We start from the raw sequence: 17,604 nt of genomic DNA on the forward strand, positions 1-17,604 counted from the left end.
TTAGACTATTAGTTTAGGTTAAACATGTGATAATTAATTCAAAGCACTGGTGACCTGTGCTCTTCTCACTGGCTTGACGTTGAAAAAAGTGATGTCACATATTTCTGTACACCAATCAGAATTTAGCAACATCTTGGTTATTTTTTATCCCCCCCAAAAAATTTTAACTTTGATTGTGGGACATTTAATAATGAATATTTGATATTACAGAGAAATGTTTGAGATTGGAAACCACATGTTCAGGGGCTTTAATTCAAAGGGCCAGGCGCATTTTATTAAATATGGTTAAAAAAATGACATAAGGTGGCAGATGTTTGCACAAAAACAATACATTTATTCAAGTGTTCTCCAGCACAAGTACATACTCTATCTTCTCTCTGGACACTAAACTTAAGTATGGGGAAGGGGCGGTCGAAGTGGAGAATGACTGCTACATTTGCTGTACGAACTGGTCTTGAGGAAAAGCGTATAGGCCATTAACAGTTATGACAGAAAGAAAGTCACACAGTGTCAACAGTATCACCGAATATAGAATTATTGACCTGCCTTGAACAGTAAAACTCAAATCTTGTTTCCGATAAAAAAAGAAAGAAAAAAAAAACCTTAATTCAAAACAACATTTTGAAAACAGACATGGAGAATATTACGGCATGGAATGTAGGATTAAGAAGCAATGTGTATTAAGCATACATTATGCTACAGTAAAAGTTATTACCGTTTTTTTTTTTTCTCACACGATTTTCCCACAGATAAGCACCAACTACAGCAATCTCTAGTCTAAAACAATATAGGAAACCTTTCATTATTTGTTATCCTTATTTTTTCAAGTACAAAGTTAAAATGCCTTTGTTAATATATTTATATGAGTGAAATAATAGTTCTTTTCCGTTACTACAAGGAACTTAAAAACAGTCATTGTCAAGACATTATTTCTTTTCCAATCAAATATATTTTTCTTGTTTAGATAAAATGTTTAGCACCATCAGAAAACACCAACAATCCCTCTTTGTAAAGTCTTACAAAAGGAAACAGAAGCAAAAAACAACACCAGGTAGGGCTGTGCAGTGAAGTTGAGACCGTTCTTCATCTTAAAGCTGTCTGTAGGCCCTATTAAAATCCCATTACTTTCAATCTGGATTCACTTGACACAAAGAAATCAGTACGATAAAGTAGTCGACTTTGAGTCTCCCTACATCTAATGCTCAAAGCAAGTTTTGAATCTAATTTGTCACTTGATTTGTAATTTTTAACCTAAGATTTGTTCCCTAATTTGATGATATATATTAGCAAAGAATTATATTTGTACATCTCATACGTAATAAAAACAAAAGATAAAAACAAATTGAAATCAGCAACCGGAAAACAACTATGTACAAAATGTACAAACGTGAGGGGATGTTAAGTATTATATGAGGGAGGGGGGAGGGGGGGGAGGGGATAACATCTGGTTAAAATATCACAAAGCACGATAGCTCACATTGAGCCTAGTGTGCATGGACAAAAATGATGGCAATAAGGTCACTTAAGAAATTAATTACAATAACAAATGAAATTTCAAATTTAGAATCTTAAATATGATATAGATAAGCGATAACATCTGTTTTTTATTAGCCTCTTTAGTCTTTGAGTGCCGACATCTTCGTCAAACACTGTGTCAGATTTTCGTTTTGACAAACTGCAGCCTAAATCCTCCATATTTATCTTAGAGGTTACAATCAAGAGAATTTAGTGTGTGAATGTAATCCAAATTTGGATCAGCACTTAAATTTGTCAACATGACGACTACGATTAATCAGGGAAATGGCAAAGGGTCAACTGTCCTTCACAAGGGACAAAATATTATACAAAGCGCATGACATAGTTCCCTAACTCTGTGTTACATTTTACAATCTTAATAGAAATAGACATTCTTTGAATCTGGATAGTAACATACTGTATCGCTGCTTTAAAACAGGGAACAATATGGATGATGGAGGAAGGGGGGGGGGTAACAAATGTCAATCCATCTACTGTAGACTGAGTCAAATAACATGGGTTTCACATATCAAAATCCATTCTTTCACTTCTGTTGGCACAGCCCTACTGTATACAAAACGTATTACACGAGGGTAGATCAGTTCACATCATGAAACAAAACGACAAAAAAACAATTCACAAAAAACAATATTTCTTCTTAAAATATCAAGAAAAAAAAAAAAGAAAGTATACATATAAAAGTGCTTTATAATGTTGATAAAACAGCACAAAATTGCTATAAAAAGGTAGAAGAACTTTGTGAAGCCGCACCATATTGTTTGAGGATTTGCACCTGACAGTTTTTCAGTTTAGAGAGGTGGAAGTTGATGAGGAGAGTTACCCGGCCTGGTCACCCTCCCTCCCCACACTTACTAACAGTTGTACAGTAATGTCATTGGTCAGGATGAAACTAGAAAAAAACTAGTTTCACAGACGTAAGTTGTTGTTTTTTTTTTTTTTTAATGACAGAAAACACCATTGCCCATGTGGCTAGCTTCACTTTCTGTTTGTGCAGAGCCAGGCAGTGAGCCTGAGTGTGGCAAGGCTGAGAGCATAAATGAGCACCAGTACAAACTGTATAAAAGCTGTAAAATGCAGAAAAGAGCCGATGCTCCATTTTGCAGTCTACTGTCTGTCACTTTCCTTTGAAGTAAACAAAACGTCACAGAACAGAATTGGGTTTTTTTTTTTCTCAACATCAAACACAAGTTTTTTTTTTTTTTTTCTTTCCAGCAACAGGTTAAAGAGCTCCGTATTGTCTAAAGTTGTTGTGCCACATGGGCTATGATGTTTCTCATCATCTTGGAGCACCATGGTATTGTAACCATATTACAGTAGTACCTTTATTACCTTCAGTTGTGTATAGAAACTGTAAACAAAGAGGTATATGTGATCTGGTGTTTTGGATTTTTTTAGAGACAGCTCTCCTGACACTAAAGAAAAACCGCCTTCCTCTTCACATCTCTGTGAGGCTCAGTAGCTGGAAGCATGGCCGCACCGCACGTGGGAATCTCGCAGCTCCGACATGCAGTACGCTCACACAGCAGAAACATTTCACATATCTTAAAACCATTTCCTATCCTTCGGGTCTTTCCCATCGCATTGCCGTCTCTTTTAAAAATACAGGTTTAGCACTTTTCTGTCTCAGTGTCTTGAGAAGAAAGCATAGTCTCAAGTATAGCTTGCACAAACAAATCAACAATACTTGATAACACTGCTAAAAGGTAAAATGACATATCAAAATTAAATAGAATAAGAATTACAATTCAAACACAAGAAATAATGTGAAATCTACGTCAACGTTTCGCTCGCAAATCATACAAGAGTATAATCTGAGGATCAAGGCTCTTATTTCTAGTCACAACATAGAGTTGTAGTTCCTAAATGGTTCCGAGCGAGTTTTCTTGCTGCTCAAACACAGGCAAAGTAATCTTTGAGTGGTGCAAACAGGTGGCGGATAACCGGGACGCTCCAGGATCTGCCCAGGAGCCTTTGCCTTGCCAGTCGGCTCATGTTGGACACGTCCGTATAGTGGACTGGGAAGCCAAAGATCCTGACAGGGAAACCAGCCAGACACAAAACAACCAGGACGACAGACAGACAGACAGGCAGGCAGAGAGCAGAATAGGGGAAGACACAGGGAGATCATTTTGAGATTTTGATCGCTGAAAGAGCTGTGAAAGGTAGTTTGAAGGATGCTCTTTATGTTCACATACCTCTCCATCTCAGTGCACCAGAGTATGTCTTCCTTCTCGTTCATGTAGACAGGGAAGTGCTGGTCCTTGCCCTGCTTGATGGAATTAGACCTGGTGGTGATGGTCCTCACCTTGTCAAACTGACAGGAAACAAAAGGAACAAGAGAAATATTATTCCATGAGTCTAACTAGCTCTACCTTTGTTTGTTTTTTTAAACCTGAGGTTTTACCTCTTTTATTACTGCGTTATGGATCAGATCAATTGATAAACATGAGTGTGTGGTTAAGTTCTCAGTACTGACTGATGGACTTTCAAACTGTTACCTCTTGCTGCCACTGGGAGCCGCCCGTGTGCAAAGTCCCTTACTCCTGCTTTGAACAGTAAAACTTATGTCATTGTGTTTTTTCTTGTCTTTTTTTGCTGTAGTTTTTTTTAGAACTAAAATTGCAGTTCTGACTGTCACAAACTGGTTTCCTTGGCTTTGAAAGCATGAGATGAAATTGAAAACATAATTCATTCTTGCTGCCATCAGATTTTTTAATGCAGTTATTGTAGGTCGCTTTGGACAAAAGCCTCTACCAAATGAATGTAAGGAATGTTAAGATGCGTGCACTTCTATTTGTTCCATCAAAGTATTACAAAGTATTATAAAGTAAGTACCTTAGCTGTTCTGCCGTGTTCTAAACAGTCCTGGAGGTCCACCCTGTCATTATACATAGCACTCAAAGGCCTGAAAAAGAGAAAGAACAGGAGCCAAACATATTAAGATTTACCCTATAATTTTGTAATGGGAGGAGCATGCATTAATAAGATTGAGTTGGTTGTCTTTTGACTGTCCTCTAAAATAGACAATTCTCATATTAAAACTTACATACACCTGATTAGATTTACACACAACTTGCTGGGCTGCATTTTTATGGGATGAGATGGCTTTCGGAATAACGAATGCACACAGGATTCACCAATGTGTTTTGTGATTTATATATAAATGAGTGTCCAAAAAAATATTTTTCAATGCACACAAAATATTTGTTGTAGGCCTACATAAATGTAAAAAAATATTAAATCCACATCTAAAAAAAAGAAGGCCTACAATTGTATTACTGGTGCACACACAAATATTTCACGTATTATATTACGTTTTCATTCAAACTTATTTGGATGTTGTTATATTTATACACAACCAGCATTTACAAACTGCTTGTTTTTAGATCATTTTTGGGGTTTTATCGACGGGACAGGGGAGTTTAAAGAGGATGGACGACACGAGGAAAAGTGCCGCGGCTCGGATTCGAACCCGAACCGCTGCCAAAGACTCAGCCTACAAGGGGCATGGGGCGCACACTCTGTGTGCCCAATACATCCGTGGGTGAGCCCATTGACATATATAAAGCCACAAACTGCTTGTCATGTCATGTGTGATCTTTTATCGTTCCGTTTCAGCCAATCACGTAAGCGTAGATTCGAGGGGATGGTTTATCACGTAGCGTTACATGTGCGCTAGACTGGTAAACCCATAGACAGTATATAAGGGTGAACCCAGCCCGATCTACCGGCGATTTGATTTCGCCCTGCAGTTCAATCTTAAAAGATTGAGCTTGGTCTGGTGCTAGCCAGACTACATATGCGCAGTAGTCACTGTGCAATTATGAGTTAGACCCAAACAGCTGCCCTGCTAAAGGTCAACTCCCGAGTGAAAACATAACATGTTTAGCTTGTCGTAAGTGATGAAATGTTCTTGAATTATGAATGATAGGTTTTGTTAAGTTGTGACGCTAGCTCAGCTCAGTTTGTTAGATAATTAAACCTGTTAGGCCGGTTTAACTGTGTCGTTAAACGTTAAAGCTAACGTTAGATAGCTAACGTTACATACACTATAAGCTCCGCATGCTAATGAGCATTCTGCTTAGCCAAGTAATATTGAATAAAGCAGTGGTGGAAGAAGTAACATTATTTATACTGTGAAAATACTCCACTACAAGTAAAAGCCCTGCATTCATTCAAAATCGTACTTAAGCAAAAGTTTGTATTAGCAGCAAAATGTTAAGTACTCATTGTGCGGTAAGTTGTTCTCTGTCAGGGTCTTAACACGCTAAATATGCGGTTTGTATTACCGCTGCATTAACGTGCATGTGTAGCTAGCTAACTCCTTTATATACTGTTAAGTAGTTTAGTGTACAGCAATGCATCATATTCTATAAGATATATGTTTGTAGCGTCGCTGTCCTGTGAGAACCATGTATCTCTAAAAAGTCAACTTTTCGTGGTGTCAGAAAAACAGCTCTGTTTGCATCTTAAGAAGTAGGAGAATTTTCTCAGCCCATAAAGGATATTTCATCCTTCAGTTTATCAGAAATATCCACGTTAAAAAAAATCACCAAATCTGGAGATACATTGTCACTAAACAGGAAAGGGTTGAACAAAATGTAACCTGAAAAGTAACTAAAGCTGTCAGATAAATGTAGTGGAGTAAAACGTACAATATTTGTATATGTACTTAGTTACATTTCACCACCTCTGGATAAAGTTATCGTTAGTGAAAATATAATTTAACATGTTTGATAGGGGGCTTTCCCAAGCTGAGGCATCTGTCCGTGTCTCCGTCCCAAACCACATTGCTTGAAGGGAGCAGAGCAGAGAGCACCCCAGTTAGGGCTGCAGCCAGCACCCTCTCTACTGTGCCTCCCAATACTGAAATGGGGGTGATGAGAAGGTAATGCATTTAATTTACTTTAACTTGCTATTCCTACATTTGGCAGAACAACAATATCAAAAGATGGCTTAGTCCTGTAGATGTGTGGACACCTGATATTTGAGTTTGTCCTCCATTCACAAGGTGAAGTTAATGTTACGCTAATAAGGGTTTTTCAACATATTTCCACAGTCTGTTATTCTATCTCCTCTTATGCTGCTATAATAAAGATAAGGAGGTGTGCCGGTGGAGGAGGTCAGAGAGGTAGGGGGGGAGCCAGGTTGTTGAGGGCTTTGTAGGTATGGAGCAGAATCTTTAAGTTTATCCTGTGTTTAACCAGGAGCCAGTAAAAGTCATGGAGGACTGGGGGAATGTGGTTTGTTTGTGGTACCGTAGAGCACACTGTTGCAGTTGCAAGACTGGATGTTACAAAAGCATGACAAAAGCATGTTTCTGCAGCAGTAAGTGACAGTGATGGTCAGAGTCGGGCAATGTTACGGAAGTGGTAGAAGGCTGTTTTGGGGAGTTTGGGCCCATGTCAGATTTCTCCAAAACTACCACCAAAATCAGTTTCAGAATCATGCTTCATTTTGTATGCACAACAACAAGTTTAAATATCTTAAACGAGGTTCAGGATTTTGGACAGGTGGCATGTCATGTACATTATTGTAATTTCTTAATTCTGTTAATATGTGACTGGCATTGTCACTATCTTAAAGGGTAACTATCTTTTTTGTCAACCTGGACCCTATTTTCCGACGTTTTTGTGTCTAAGTGACTGTTGGGAACAACAATCTTTGAAATTGGTCCAGTATTAAAGTGCTCATATTATGCTTTTTGGCTTTTTCCCTTTCCTTTATTGTGTTATATATCTTTTTTGTGCACATTATAGGTTTACAAAGTGAAAAAGCCCAAAGTCCACCCCAAAGCGACTTACCATCTCCAACAGAAAACACTGTTCACAAACTGCTCCAAACAGCTCTATTGTAGTCCAGCCTTTACTTCAGAGACGAACGTGCGTCACTTTGTAACACGATATAATGCTCGCCTAGCTGCTAGCATGGCACTCCCTCATGCTTCTGACTGGCTAGTAGTCCTTACCTAGCTACTGCGCATGTGCAACTCTCAACAAAGATGGAACAGAAGTGAGATGTTTCACTCTGTAGCTAAAACAGAGAGCTCAACACAGGGTGAAAAGAGGAGCTGCAGCAATGTACAGTACAACAAAAATATGGTGTTTTTTTTAAATGTAAAAAAAACACCATACCACTCTGTAAATGTCCCGTGTATAAAGGGATTACTTTTTTCATTGTGTACATCACAGGTTGCTGCTACCCTCACCATTCAGACACCAACCTGTTCATGCCAGGAAGGTTACCCCAGAAGTAGCGGGCGCGGTGGGCAGCAGACACTTCCTTGGCATCGATCATCACTGGGTTGCACTGAAATCCAAGTAAAGCAGAGAAGAAAAGACACCAGGAACCAAGGTAAGCTGCTGTTTTCAACAGAGTGTATTACAGTACAGTGAAGTACAGTTACCATTTAATAGCACAGTATTATTGGTGAGAAAATCTTTGTATAGTTTAGATTGACTAAAATCAATTAGAAAAATGGTCCGCTTCAATGCATTTTTTTTACGGTATCCCACCATTTAAAAAAGGGTTTCAGAAGCCAAACACAAAGTGGAGAACATTTGTAAACCTATAGCTGACCTTGTCTTTACATGACAAAATGCAATATGGAGAGCAAAAGACACTGTCTAGGAGTACATTAAACATGGCACGTTCAAATTATTACATCAATAGTAAGAGAGTGCTCCGTTCTCATGATCTGTGTCTAAAGATAATTCGTTAGTGCCACAAGGGGGCATTCATAAGTCGTCAATCCTTTTATCACTGTGTCTACATTACAATCTTAGTTTTAACTAGTTGGTAGAACTGGTATGAACTGAAGGATTAGCTAACAAGTTCAACGGTCAGAGAGAAACTGACCTCTAAAAAGCGAGATATGTCCCTCTTATCGCTGACACCCATGGCAACCACATTTTCAAAGAGCCAGAAGAAAGGTCGGTTTTCCCCGTTCTTCGGTCGAGCCTCATGGAGCAGCCTGTAAAACTCAAAGAACAGGCGGCCGGTGCCCTCTGTGGGACAGAAACAGTCATTGAACAGTGTTAAAGTACAGTAAGAGGCACATACTGATGATACTTAAGTGATTTGCTGTTAAGATTATCAACCTTGTTGGTATTTAACAGGATCCAAAACAACATCACAAAGAAAGTCATAACCCGTGAACAGTAAACGTACCATAAAGACCTTTCCTTGCAGGATTGACTATAGAGAGGTCATTGCATGGGCTTCCACCAATAACTAGGTCAAAAGGACCCCACTCTTGTATCTGTACATAGATAAGATACAGAGTCAGAAACACAGACATAAAGACAGAGACAGTATAGATAATGATATGTTGTAAGACAAAGTGATCCAGCAATAAACTCCTCCAGCTTTAAGGTATATTGTGCAAAAATACTCTGTAAAAATACTATTTGTAATATAAAAATAACCAACATAACCAATTCAGTTTGACTTGTTGAGTCTAGTGGATGCTTTAAAATGGTCTTTGTTGTGTTCCTGCTTAATGCAGTTGGTAATGAGGCAAGGTAGCTAAGCTTTTTGTTTTTCTCTTAAAAGAATATTGAATGTCAGTGGCCATGGAATCACGTAACATGATGTCAGTAAACGGTGCGTATGGCATGTTAAGGAACCTTGTTGGTCAGGCATAAAAGAGACTACATATTTGATGTTTGGGAGTGCTAGGGTCCAGCTCTCCCTGGTTTACCATTATTAGAAATGGAGACCGGCTGTTGTTTAGTAGACATTTAGGTCTCAAGCAAGAACATTTTTGTATTCTTATCCTTAACTTCTTTTCCATTTTTTGGTGAAGTTTTCTCGTACGAATGTTCGCCAAACACCGAACTGCGCAAACTTTTCGTAAATTGCTGGTTTCAGCCTGATGAGGGCCACGTCTTCATGAGGAGGTGGGCCATTTGTTCATTATCAAGGTTTGTTCATTAGCATCATTTCCAGGCTACCTGATTGTGGGCAAGTTTCATTCACAAAAATGTACCTAATAGTAAAAGTATTTGAAATTCTTAATTAAGTTTAAGTAAAAGAAATCAGACTCACATGTTTGCGTGTGACATTCCTCACATCACCAACATACATGATGCGACCCTGATGCCGGACGATACCCACAGTGATGGAGTCTTCGCACACTTCAGAAGCTACATAGCGATCCACTTGGATGCCAAGTTCTTTCAGCACCAAAAGCCCTGCACAGGACGGGGTCAAAGGTCAGACAGAACATAGAAAACTGAGGACACCAAAACCGATAAACTGCACGAGAAAAGGCAAAAACTGATGTGTAGCTGAGTAGCTGCCTCTGATTTGAAAACAAATCATATGCTGAGTAGTACTGAAAATGACCACTCAAATCCTCCATGTAATACTCTCACTACAGTATCAGAAACATGTTCAACCTACATTTGTCTCCCCTTAGCAATATAATGCTTTAATACCAGTCACATATTAGGCTCGTTCGAGATGAGCCAGATCTGCGCAGAATCCATCACCGGCGATCGGCGCCCAATGCATGCCGGTTAGATTTGTGTCTGACTTGATCCCGACTTGCTCTGACGTCATGCACACGTGGGCAACGATAATCTCACGAGACCAAGGCGGCCGCAGTTCTGAGACGCAGGTAGCGCAGTTGCTTTTCACCAACTGCAAGAGCCAGGCGGACCCAGTGCATGCTGGGAAACGCTGGCCTCTCAGCTGATCGAACAGCTGATTGGTTCAGAATCGACTCAACATGATGACGTTTTATATAAACTTTTTATTGATTTGGAATCGGAGGGGTTTTATCTGCTATTTGTCTGATTTAAAGGCTTATTCTGTACAGAACACATGCTGTGTGGCTGATAGTTATGTTTAGAAGTCAGAGAGACTAAATCTGATCAGATTACGGATCATCTACAGTGTGTTGTTAATTAAAATCAGCAACAGATCACATGTAGAGAATTTTGACAGCTACTCTTTCATAATAAAATCAACTGGAGACTGTGTAGGAGCAGATATATGGGTCTGATAACATTTTATTAAATCGGAATCGGACCCGAACGGACCACAGTGTTTGTGTCACTTCCTGTTCAGCCTGAAGGCTGCTGGAGTCAGCTGGAAAACTGTCCGACTTGAGAGCGGACTTTTGTCACCGCCCCCGTCTGCTGCCGCCTGCTCTCGTCTACTACTTTACAGGCGAGGCGCAGTTCATCTCGAACGAGCCTATTGACTACTACCCACCTCCGCAGCGCTGTGGAGGAAGGTCTGGCAATGCAAGACTACATATTGACTGATACACTCTTACAATGACTATGATGGTGTTATTAGATTAAATTGTATGTGCAATTCTTGATGGCCAACAAAGGTATTACTAGGAAAGTAATCCATTTAAATTGTTCATTATAGTATATATCGTGACACGGAAGTCAACTAAAAGGATGACTTTCATTTTACTGTGATCAAAAAGATTATTAAAATGTTGTGTTTAATGAAGACGGGGGGGTATTTGGTGTAAATTGTTAAAAGCGGAACATTTCATACAGACTTTAATTAGAGAAAGAGGATCTTCTTGTCTTACCTGTAGCTATGCCGTCAAATAGCGACAGGACACGAATGGGCTTCCTCTTCTCCACCATGACTGGGGGGTAAAGCGTTGGTGCATCCTGAAACACAACGCAGAGAGAGAGAGATAAGAGGGGGGAAGAACATGAGACACACAGGACAAAAAGACTCCTCGGTGAGACAGTCAGTGGAATTTATAGCCTGAAGGTCCATTACTCACAAAATCTTGTTCGTGATTATTTGCAAAGAAGTGCTGGAGACGGCTGGGCCAGTCAGTGCGACGCCCCAGTAGACCAAACACACCCTTCTGACCACACATATAGCAGTTCCACGGGTCCTCTTTGATGGCTGCGTGGGCCGCTCCTTGACCAACGAGGAGGTCGACGCACTCCACACAGAAACACCTGAACACAGGCCAGGGGGGTTCATTAGTACAAGTGATGATACATCTGCCAAATATCTCGCAGAAGATAGTGTTGGGTTGTCAAAAAATTTATAAAAAATACATCAGTTAGCCACATCATTGCATCGGGTGACATTTTCCTTCATTACAATAAACATGGGCACTGTAGTTTTTTTGTCTTCTAATGGGTTAACAACATGGGCATGGGAAGCATTGAAAATGTGGGTGGGACAATTTAAACTGGGTGGTTCTGGCGGTCCTCCCCGCTAAAAAAAAGTTTAATGGTAGATGTAATTTCCTGTATTCTATTGGTTTGATATAATAATACTTTTATCTGGCTATACTGGCTATACCCAGAGGAAGTGGTCGGCCCCAGATCACATATTTTAAGATATTCAGAGCCATCTTTAATAATAACCATTCATTTTTTTATTTAAACTTGAGGAGCTCTTTCAATTACTTCTACTACTATGAAAAATCACCAGGGCCTGAGGGGCCCATGTCTCAAAGATTATGTTATCCAGTTATCATAGTGGCTTTGTTTACACACACGTTTTTACACACAACACTGCTGTTGAGCGGGTTCAGCTTATAAGAAAACATCATAGGTTTGGGTGGGTCAAAAAGTGACAAAGCAGTGTTGCGAGTAAGTTAAGTTTCTTTAAGTTAACATACAGAAACATTGTGTGCAGTAGTCTACCTTTCACCTTGTCTTCCCCTCTCTATCTCTCAAACCGCAATGCTCTGTCGCTCGCTCACGCATGTGTGTATGTACCGTATGTGTGCGTGCTATGTGAGAATCTGCCTGGTTGCAAAGTAAAAATGTGGTATGGAGTTTTATTGATTTGGGCATACTCTCAATAAGCAAGCGCAGATTGGAAAGACCGATGTGTTTTCGGGAGAAAAAAAAACCGTGGGGGTTTGAGGGGTGGGTCCCGCCCTCATATAATGGCTCCGACGCCCATGGTTGACAATAACAAAAACATATGCTATCATAAGCCTTATCCTTTTAAAGTAGGGTCTATAAGAAATGATTGACAGCTCTCTCTTCCCAAAATCAGTTTCTAAATCAATCAGAGGTAAAAACAGGCCACCCAACTGCAGCATCAGTCTTCTCTTTACATTTACGAGGCCTAGTTTAATGGTTTTGAATGAGATTAGGAAGTTTTGAAAGGCAATGAGTTATCTATCTCTATAAATGCCATCTTCTAACCAGAGAGCAAACCATTGTTTGCTGATTGGTCCAACATGTGACTGACGAGGCTCAATCTGTTCTCAGTGGTATTTTTCTAGACTTAAATCTCGTAGTCCGTGTGAGGATACTTTATTAGACTATTACTTTATAGTTAACAGTGGTCTATTCAACCGACATACAACCACACTTTATATAATATTTGTGATCATCACTGCAGTTAGATTTTTGACACCACTACAAAGCCTCTATTATGTGTTCAGTATGTGCAATGATGGCACAATCCTGCTATTTGTATTGGAAGAACAACTGTACTTTTGAGGCAGTGGCATACAAACTACTCATTTGTGTAAAGATGGTGCATTTATATCCTATGGAGATTTATTTGAACAATTTGTCTTCAGGGTAAAGCACATATCTGGAAATATTTACTAATAAGAAATTGTGTAACATCTAGGTTCAATAGTGTCACATGTGGATTATTTGCATTTGCTGCAGGAATGCCACACAGCTTTACAAAAGTAATAACTAATTTTGTTCACTTTGTGTCGATATTATGACACTGCCAACCACAATACACACATACAGCATATTGCATCTTTGTGCATAGGATTGACATTTACACGGTTGATGAAGACATTGTGGATTTTGTAGTTCAAACTACCCCCTGCCACCTCCATTACACAGTAGAAATCTTACCGACAGCAGTTGTTGTTTCCGCACATGAGCACCTCTCTTCCTCCGCAGCAGATAGTGCAGTATGACTGGTAACCATCGTCGTCATATTGATACGCACATTCTAGGAAGCAGTTCTGTGAAAAGGAGACAAAATAAAACTGAGCAGTTTGAGATATTTAAAAACCAAAATTTTAATGGGGTGATATCAGGTGCTGCTTGAAATATGTTCTGTTTATTAATAGCTTGAAAGGAGCTGTGATATATTTTTTTCACGACGCAGTAGTTGGAGTTGAGACTTTTTAATTACCGCTATCACAGCTTACCTTACAGCTCTGACACATTCCTCCAGCAAACAGTGGGTGCTCAATGCTAACATTCAGACTTCCACAGGAGATACAGATGTCTGTGGAAAGAAGTGCAGTATGTCAGTATTTAAAAGGGGTAGGTCAGAGAGAAGTGTAATCACACTGCTGCTGCGCTGCTCAGAACTTCACTTGTCAATTAAATTATTTTAACAGCTGTAATGGAGGTGAAGATCTAATGAGTGTAGCTAATATGTTTGGAGAGAACTCACAAGAGAGCCAGTGTAGCAGCAAAAATCATAGAAATGTTATTTCTACATCTTGACTCCTTCATAGTTTTATTAACACTGACGCATACATTTCTGCTGCTTTGCTAGTGTCTAGATATTCATCCCCTGAAGGCTCCCCAGTGCTGCTACAAGCTAGAGAGCCCAGAGGACACATCACTTACCCTCTATGCTGCGGCACTTTTGTCTTACTTCATTAACAAGCCGCTCTGAAAATACAACACATGATACACCACTGATGAGAATACGACTCTTGATGAGAAATTTGAACAAAATCCACATTCGGCAATACATTTGTGAGCGTTTGTCTCCTTTATTCCTCCAATTTTAGTTGTTTATTCATTCACACAGATCAGGAGAAAAAAACATAACTACAAATATCATCATGCAACCATTTGCAAATAAAATACAAGATGTCAATTTACAAACAGTCAGATCATTTATGTAAAGTGGGAACCATGAAGGCCTAAAAACTGACCCCTGTGGTACACCAAATTCTAGCAGGAACTATTATCTTAAGAGAAAATGTTACAAAAGGAAAAACAAACAAATAATGGCTCCAGTTTAGCATTAAATTCATCTACTTGTCTTTCAAGTAGGAAAGATGGAACATTATTACCCCCAGCAGTACAAGTAAAAGGTAGACTACATTACATGCTTCTGGAGTAGTTTTTTCTCGACTCATTAAATCATCAAGTTTAGGGTTAAAGTTGGATAAATAACCGGATGCTAATAGATCTGACTCAGTACCAAGAGTCTGAGCATGAGTAGATACTTGGTTAATATATGACAGGTGATTTCCATATTGTTATGCAACACTAAATTATACAGAGAGTGCTTCAAAGCATTAAGCATAGCATCAGAATTACAAGGTGCAACAGGTGCACATTGAATGGTCAAACACAGGGAAATAAAACAAAAAAAGAACAATGTAAAACTATTGTACTAATAAATGAATCAGCAGGTTTTCACAATAGCTTTTTAACATTAGGCCACACCGATACTGGTGTCTGCTATGTTACTGAATCAGCTGCTCATTGCCAAGACATCCTACAGTAATAGCAATAAAGCTGGTTTGGGAATCAACTCAAACAAACATCTATTCATAGTATTTGCCACTCTAATGGAGCTCTTGTCCACTTCCCCGACCACTTACTCTGATGTACAACTCTGCTGAGTCCATTGAGAGTTCATGACTCCTATTTAACCTAATAAATGAGGCACCTTACCTCGTGTCCTCTCATCAATGATGTCCTTGACCTTGGGTTTCTCTGCTGTGCTTTTGCGAGGCTTTTTGGCTGGAGGAGGCGTATAGGCTGCTGCTTCAGGCTCCACCCACATCTCAGGGTAAACCTCTTTGTATGGGTTACGCTCCTCTGGGGTGCACAACATATCAGACCATTAATATTACAGGCGACATTAATTATTTTATCACGCTTAGTTTAAGAAATTTGTAGTTGAAGGGGTCCATTAACAGCTTTTATCTGTGAGATAAAGGGGCCGATACACATTGGAAGTTTCTGGGAAATGTAAAAGACAACAAACTTGATCAAAAGTCCAACCATTTAAGCTTGATAATATTGACTTCCTCTTACCTTCTGGTGGCTCTAAAGCCTTGGGTCCAGTGGGCTGAAATCCTGTCATAGCCCAGTCAATCATCTGCTTGTTCAGCATTTCCACTGATTTGGAGGTTTCTGTCTCATCACTGTCGGGGCAGGCCATGAAGGCTTTGCCTGCCCGGCTGCTAGCCGCCTACGGACACATAAAAAAAACATTTATGACTGAAATGATCATCTACTGAATGATTCAGTGTGGCAATGTCTCAACAAAAGACTTCAGCAACCTGCTTTTTCCTTTCCCTAAGCTACACTTCTGTTGCCTCTAGCTGAATTTCTAGGGTATATAGGAGCGCAGTATCAATATTCTCATCTAACCCTCGGCAAGAAAGTGAATAAGCACATTTCCCCAAATGTAAAACTATTCATTTAAATAAGTGAAAACAATTGTGGCCTTTGTGAGTTTAAAAAATAAACTACATTATAGCTATACAAGCACTGCAGTTATATCATTTTTGAGGCAGCATGCTCAGATTTCTTTATGAGTGAATCAGGCTGATAAAGATTATTTAAACTAAAATATTTTGAAACCCACTGCTCCTATACTCACCTGTAGCACCTCATAGATGGCTTTCTTGTACATGGGCTGCTTGTTGTAAGTTGGTTGGTGAAAGGCATTATTGAAGGAACTTAAAGGCATGAGTTTTTCTACACAGACCTGTAAGAAAATGATGTAACTGTTTACTTCACTGGTTGGAAGAATTGGGTTATTGAGGTAAAAAGTGCTTGACATTAATGACGTTTCTGTTTTATACTGACAAGTAGCAATTAGTTGAGCAAATAAAACAAAAAAATCTCATTAAAGTGTATGGTTGTCACTAAAAACTGAAAGCTGTTTTGCTTTATTTCTGCTGAAAAGAAAAAAAATCACCTGACAGAAATGGCTCTAAACACTCACCACTGAGAATTTTCCATCTCCAAACCACATAACCCATCTGGTTCCCTCAGCTGCTCTGCTCCGTCCCGTCATCCACCAGGATACAATGCGGCCTGGCCACCACGAGAACCCTCGAAGCTTCCCCCAAACCAGCTCGCCAATGCCAAAACCACGACCGTCCTGTAGCCAAAATAAAATAAACAAATCATCCGCTCTGTATTAACTTCTAGGCATAATTGCGAAACCTTTTTACAATCGGTGAAGCCTCAATCCTTAGACCCTCTGTTCGAATAAGGTTTAACTCCCCAAAAAACTTTTTCTAACTTGAATAAAACGATGGCAGACAGCTTAGAGATGGCCCGATACCATTTTTTGCTTCACGATTCCGATACCTGAACTTGCGTATTGGCCGATACCGAGTACCGATCCGATACCAGTGTGTCATATATTTTAACAACAGTATACTACTATCCCTGTATGGATGTGATATTATTTCTATCTTTGTTGTTAAATTCTTTGTGAAACATAAACAAACACAAACATGAACTTTCTTTTTATTATCCAGTTTGACAGTCCATTATAACGAAAAAGAACATACATAAACTACTTTAATGTAGATTTTCTTTAGGGCTTTATTACGTGGTATCGGATCGTTGCATAAACTCCAGTACTTACCGATACCAGCGTTTTAGGCAGTATCGGAGCCGAACAACTCTACAGACAGCTCAGGAAGAGCAAAGGAGGAGAGATTCCTCTCCCAGGACAGACAGACATGCAAAAGATATCTTGTGTACAGAATAGACCAATATGGTAAGATTATAGTATGGACTATTAGGTTGACAAAACTAGATAGATTCCAAACAGATTCATTTCCCTGTTAAAAGGAAAGTTCACAGATTTCCCACATCAAATATGTTTACTGGTTTAGGGAGTAGCAGTACATATCAGAGAATAGTTTCACAAACTGTTGTATAAAGCCTGTACAAGTCTGGGAAAGTGACCCCCTCTTTAATACACACTATAAAATAGAATTATGTACTGCATATATTTCGAATATGGTTGAAACCATATAATGCTTCCATTGATTGAAATATACGAACCTACCATAAAACACACACACACACACACACACACACACACACACACACACACACACACATTTTAATGGTC

The 17,604-nt window shown here is 39.3% G+C and overlaps 1 protein-coding gene and 1 long non-coding RNA gene across 2 annotated transcripts in view; one reads left to right on the forward strand and one right to left on the reverse strand.

Annotated features, from left to right (window-relative positions):
• Positions 1 to 3,426: 3,426 nt before the first annotated feature.
• Positions 3,427 to 17,604, reverse strand: part of LOC120548829 (DNA (cytosine-5)-methyltransferase 3A-like) — a 42,703-nt gene continuing 28,525 nt past the window's right edge. Inside the window, 16 exon segments of the mRNA XM_039785332.1 lie at positions 3,427 to 3,568; positions 3,732 to 3,850; positions 4,372 to 4,441; positions 7,760 to 7,845; positions 8,395 to 8,543; positions 8,707 to 8,797; positions 9,586 to 9,731; positions 11,096 to 11,180; positions 11,300 to 11,483; positions 13,374 to 13,486; positions 13,676 to 13,755; positions 14,106 to 14,150; positions 15,171 to 15,317; positions 15,537 to 15,693; positions 16,108 to 16,215; positions 16,456 to 16,614. Coding sequence (XP_039641266.1) covers positions 3,427 to 3,568; positions 3,732 to 3,850; positions 4,372 to 4,441; positions 7,760 to 7,845; positions 8,395 to 8,543; positions 8,707 to 8,797; positions 9,586 to 9,731; positions 11,096 to 11,180; positions 11,300 to 11,483; positions 13,374 to 13,486; positions 13,676 to 13,755; positions 14,106 to 14,150; positions 15,171 to 15,317; positions 15,537 to 15,693; positions 16,108 to 16,215; positions 16,456 to 16,614 — 1,881 coding nt within the window.
• LOC120548833 lies at positions 5,273 to 7,828 on the forward strand. The gene is made up of 3 exons (XR_005637285.1): positions 5,273 to 5,431; positions 6,277 to 6,424; positions 7,728 to 7,828. It is a non-coding gene; the product is annotated as an uncharacterized LOC120548833 (long non-coding RNA).

This window comes from Perca fluviatilis, chromosome 20 (assembly GCF_010015445.1).
Source record: "Perca fluviatilis chromosome 20, GENO_Pfluv_1.0, whole genome shotgun sequence".
NCBI classification, from domain to species: domain Eukaryota; kingdom Metazoa; phylum Chordata; class Actinopteri; order Perciformes; family Percidae; genus Perca; species Perca fluviatilis.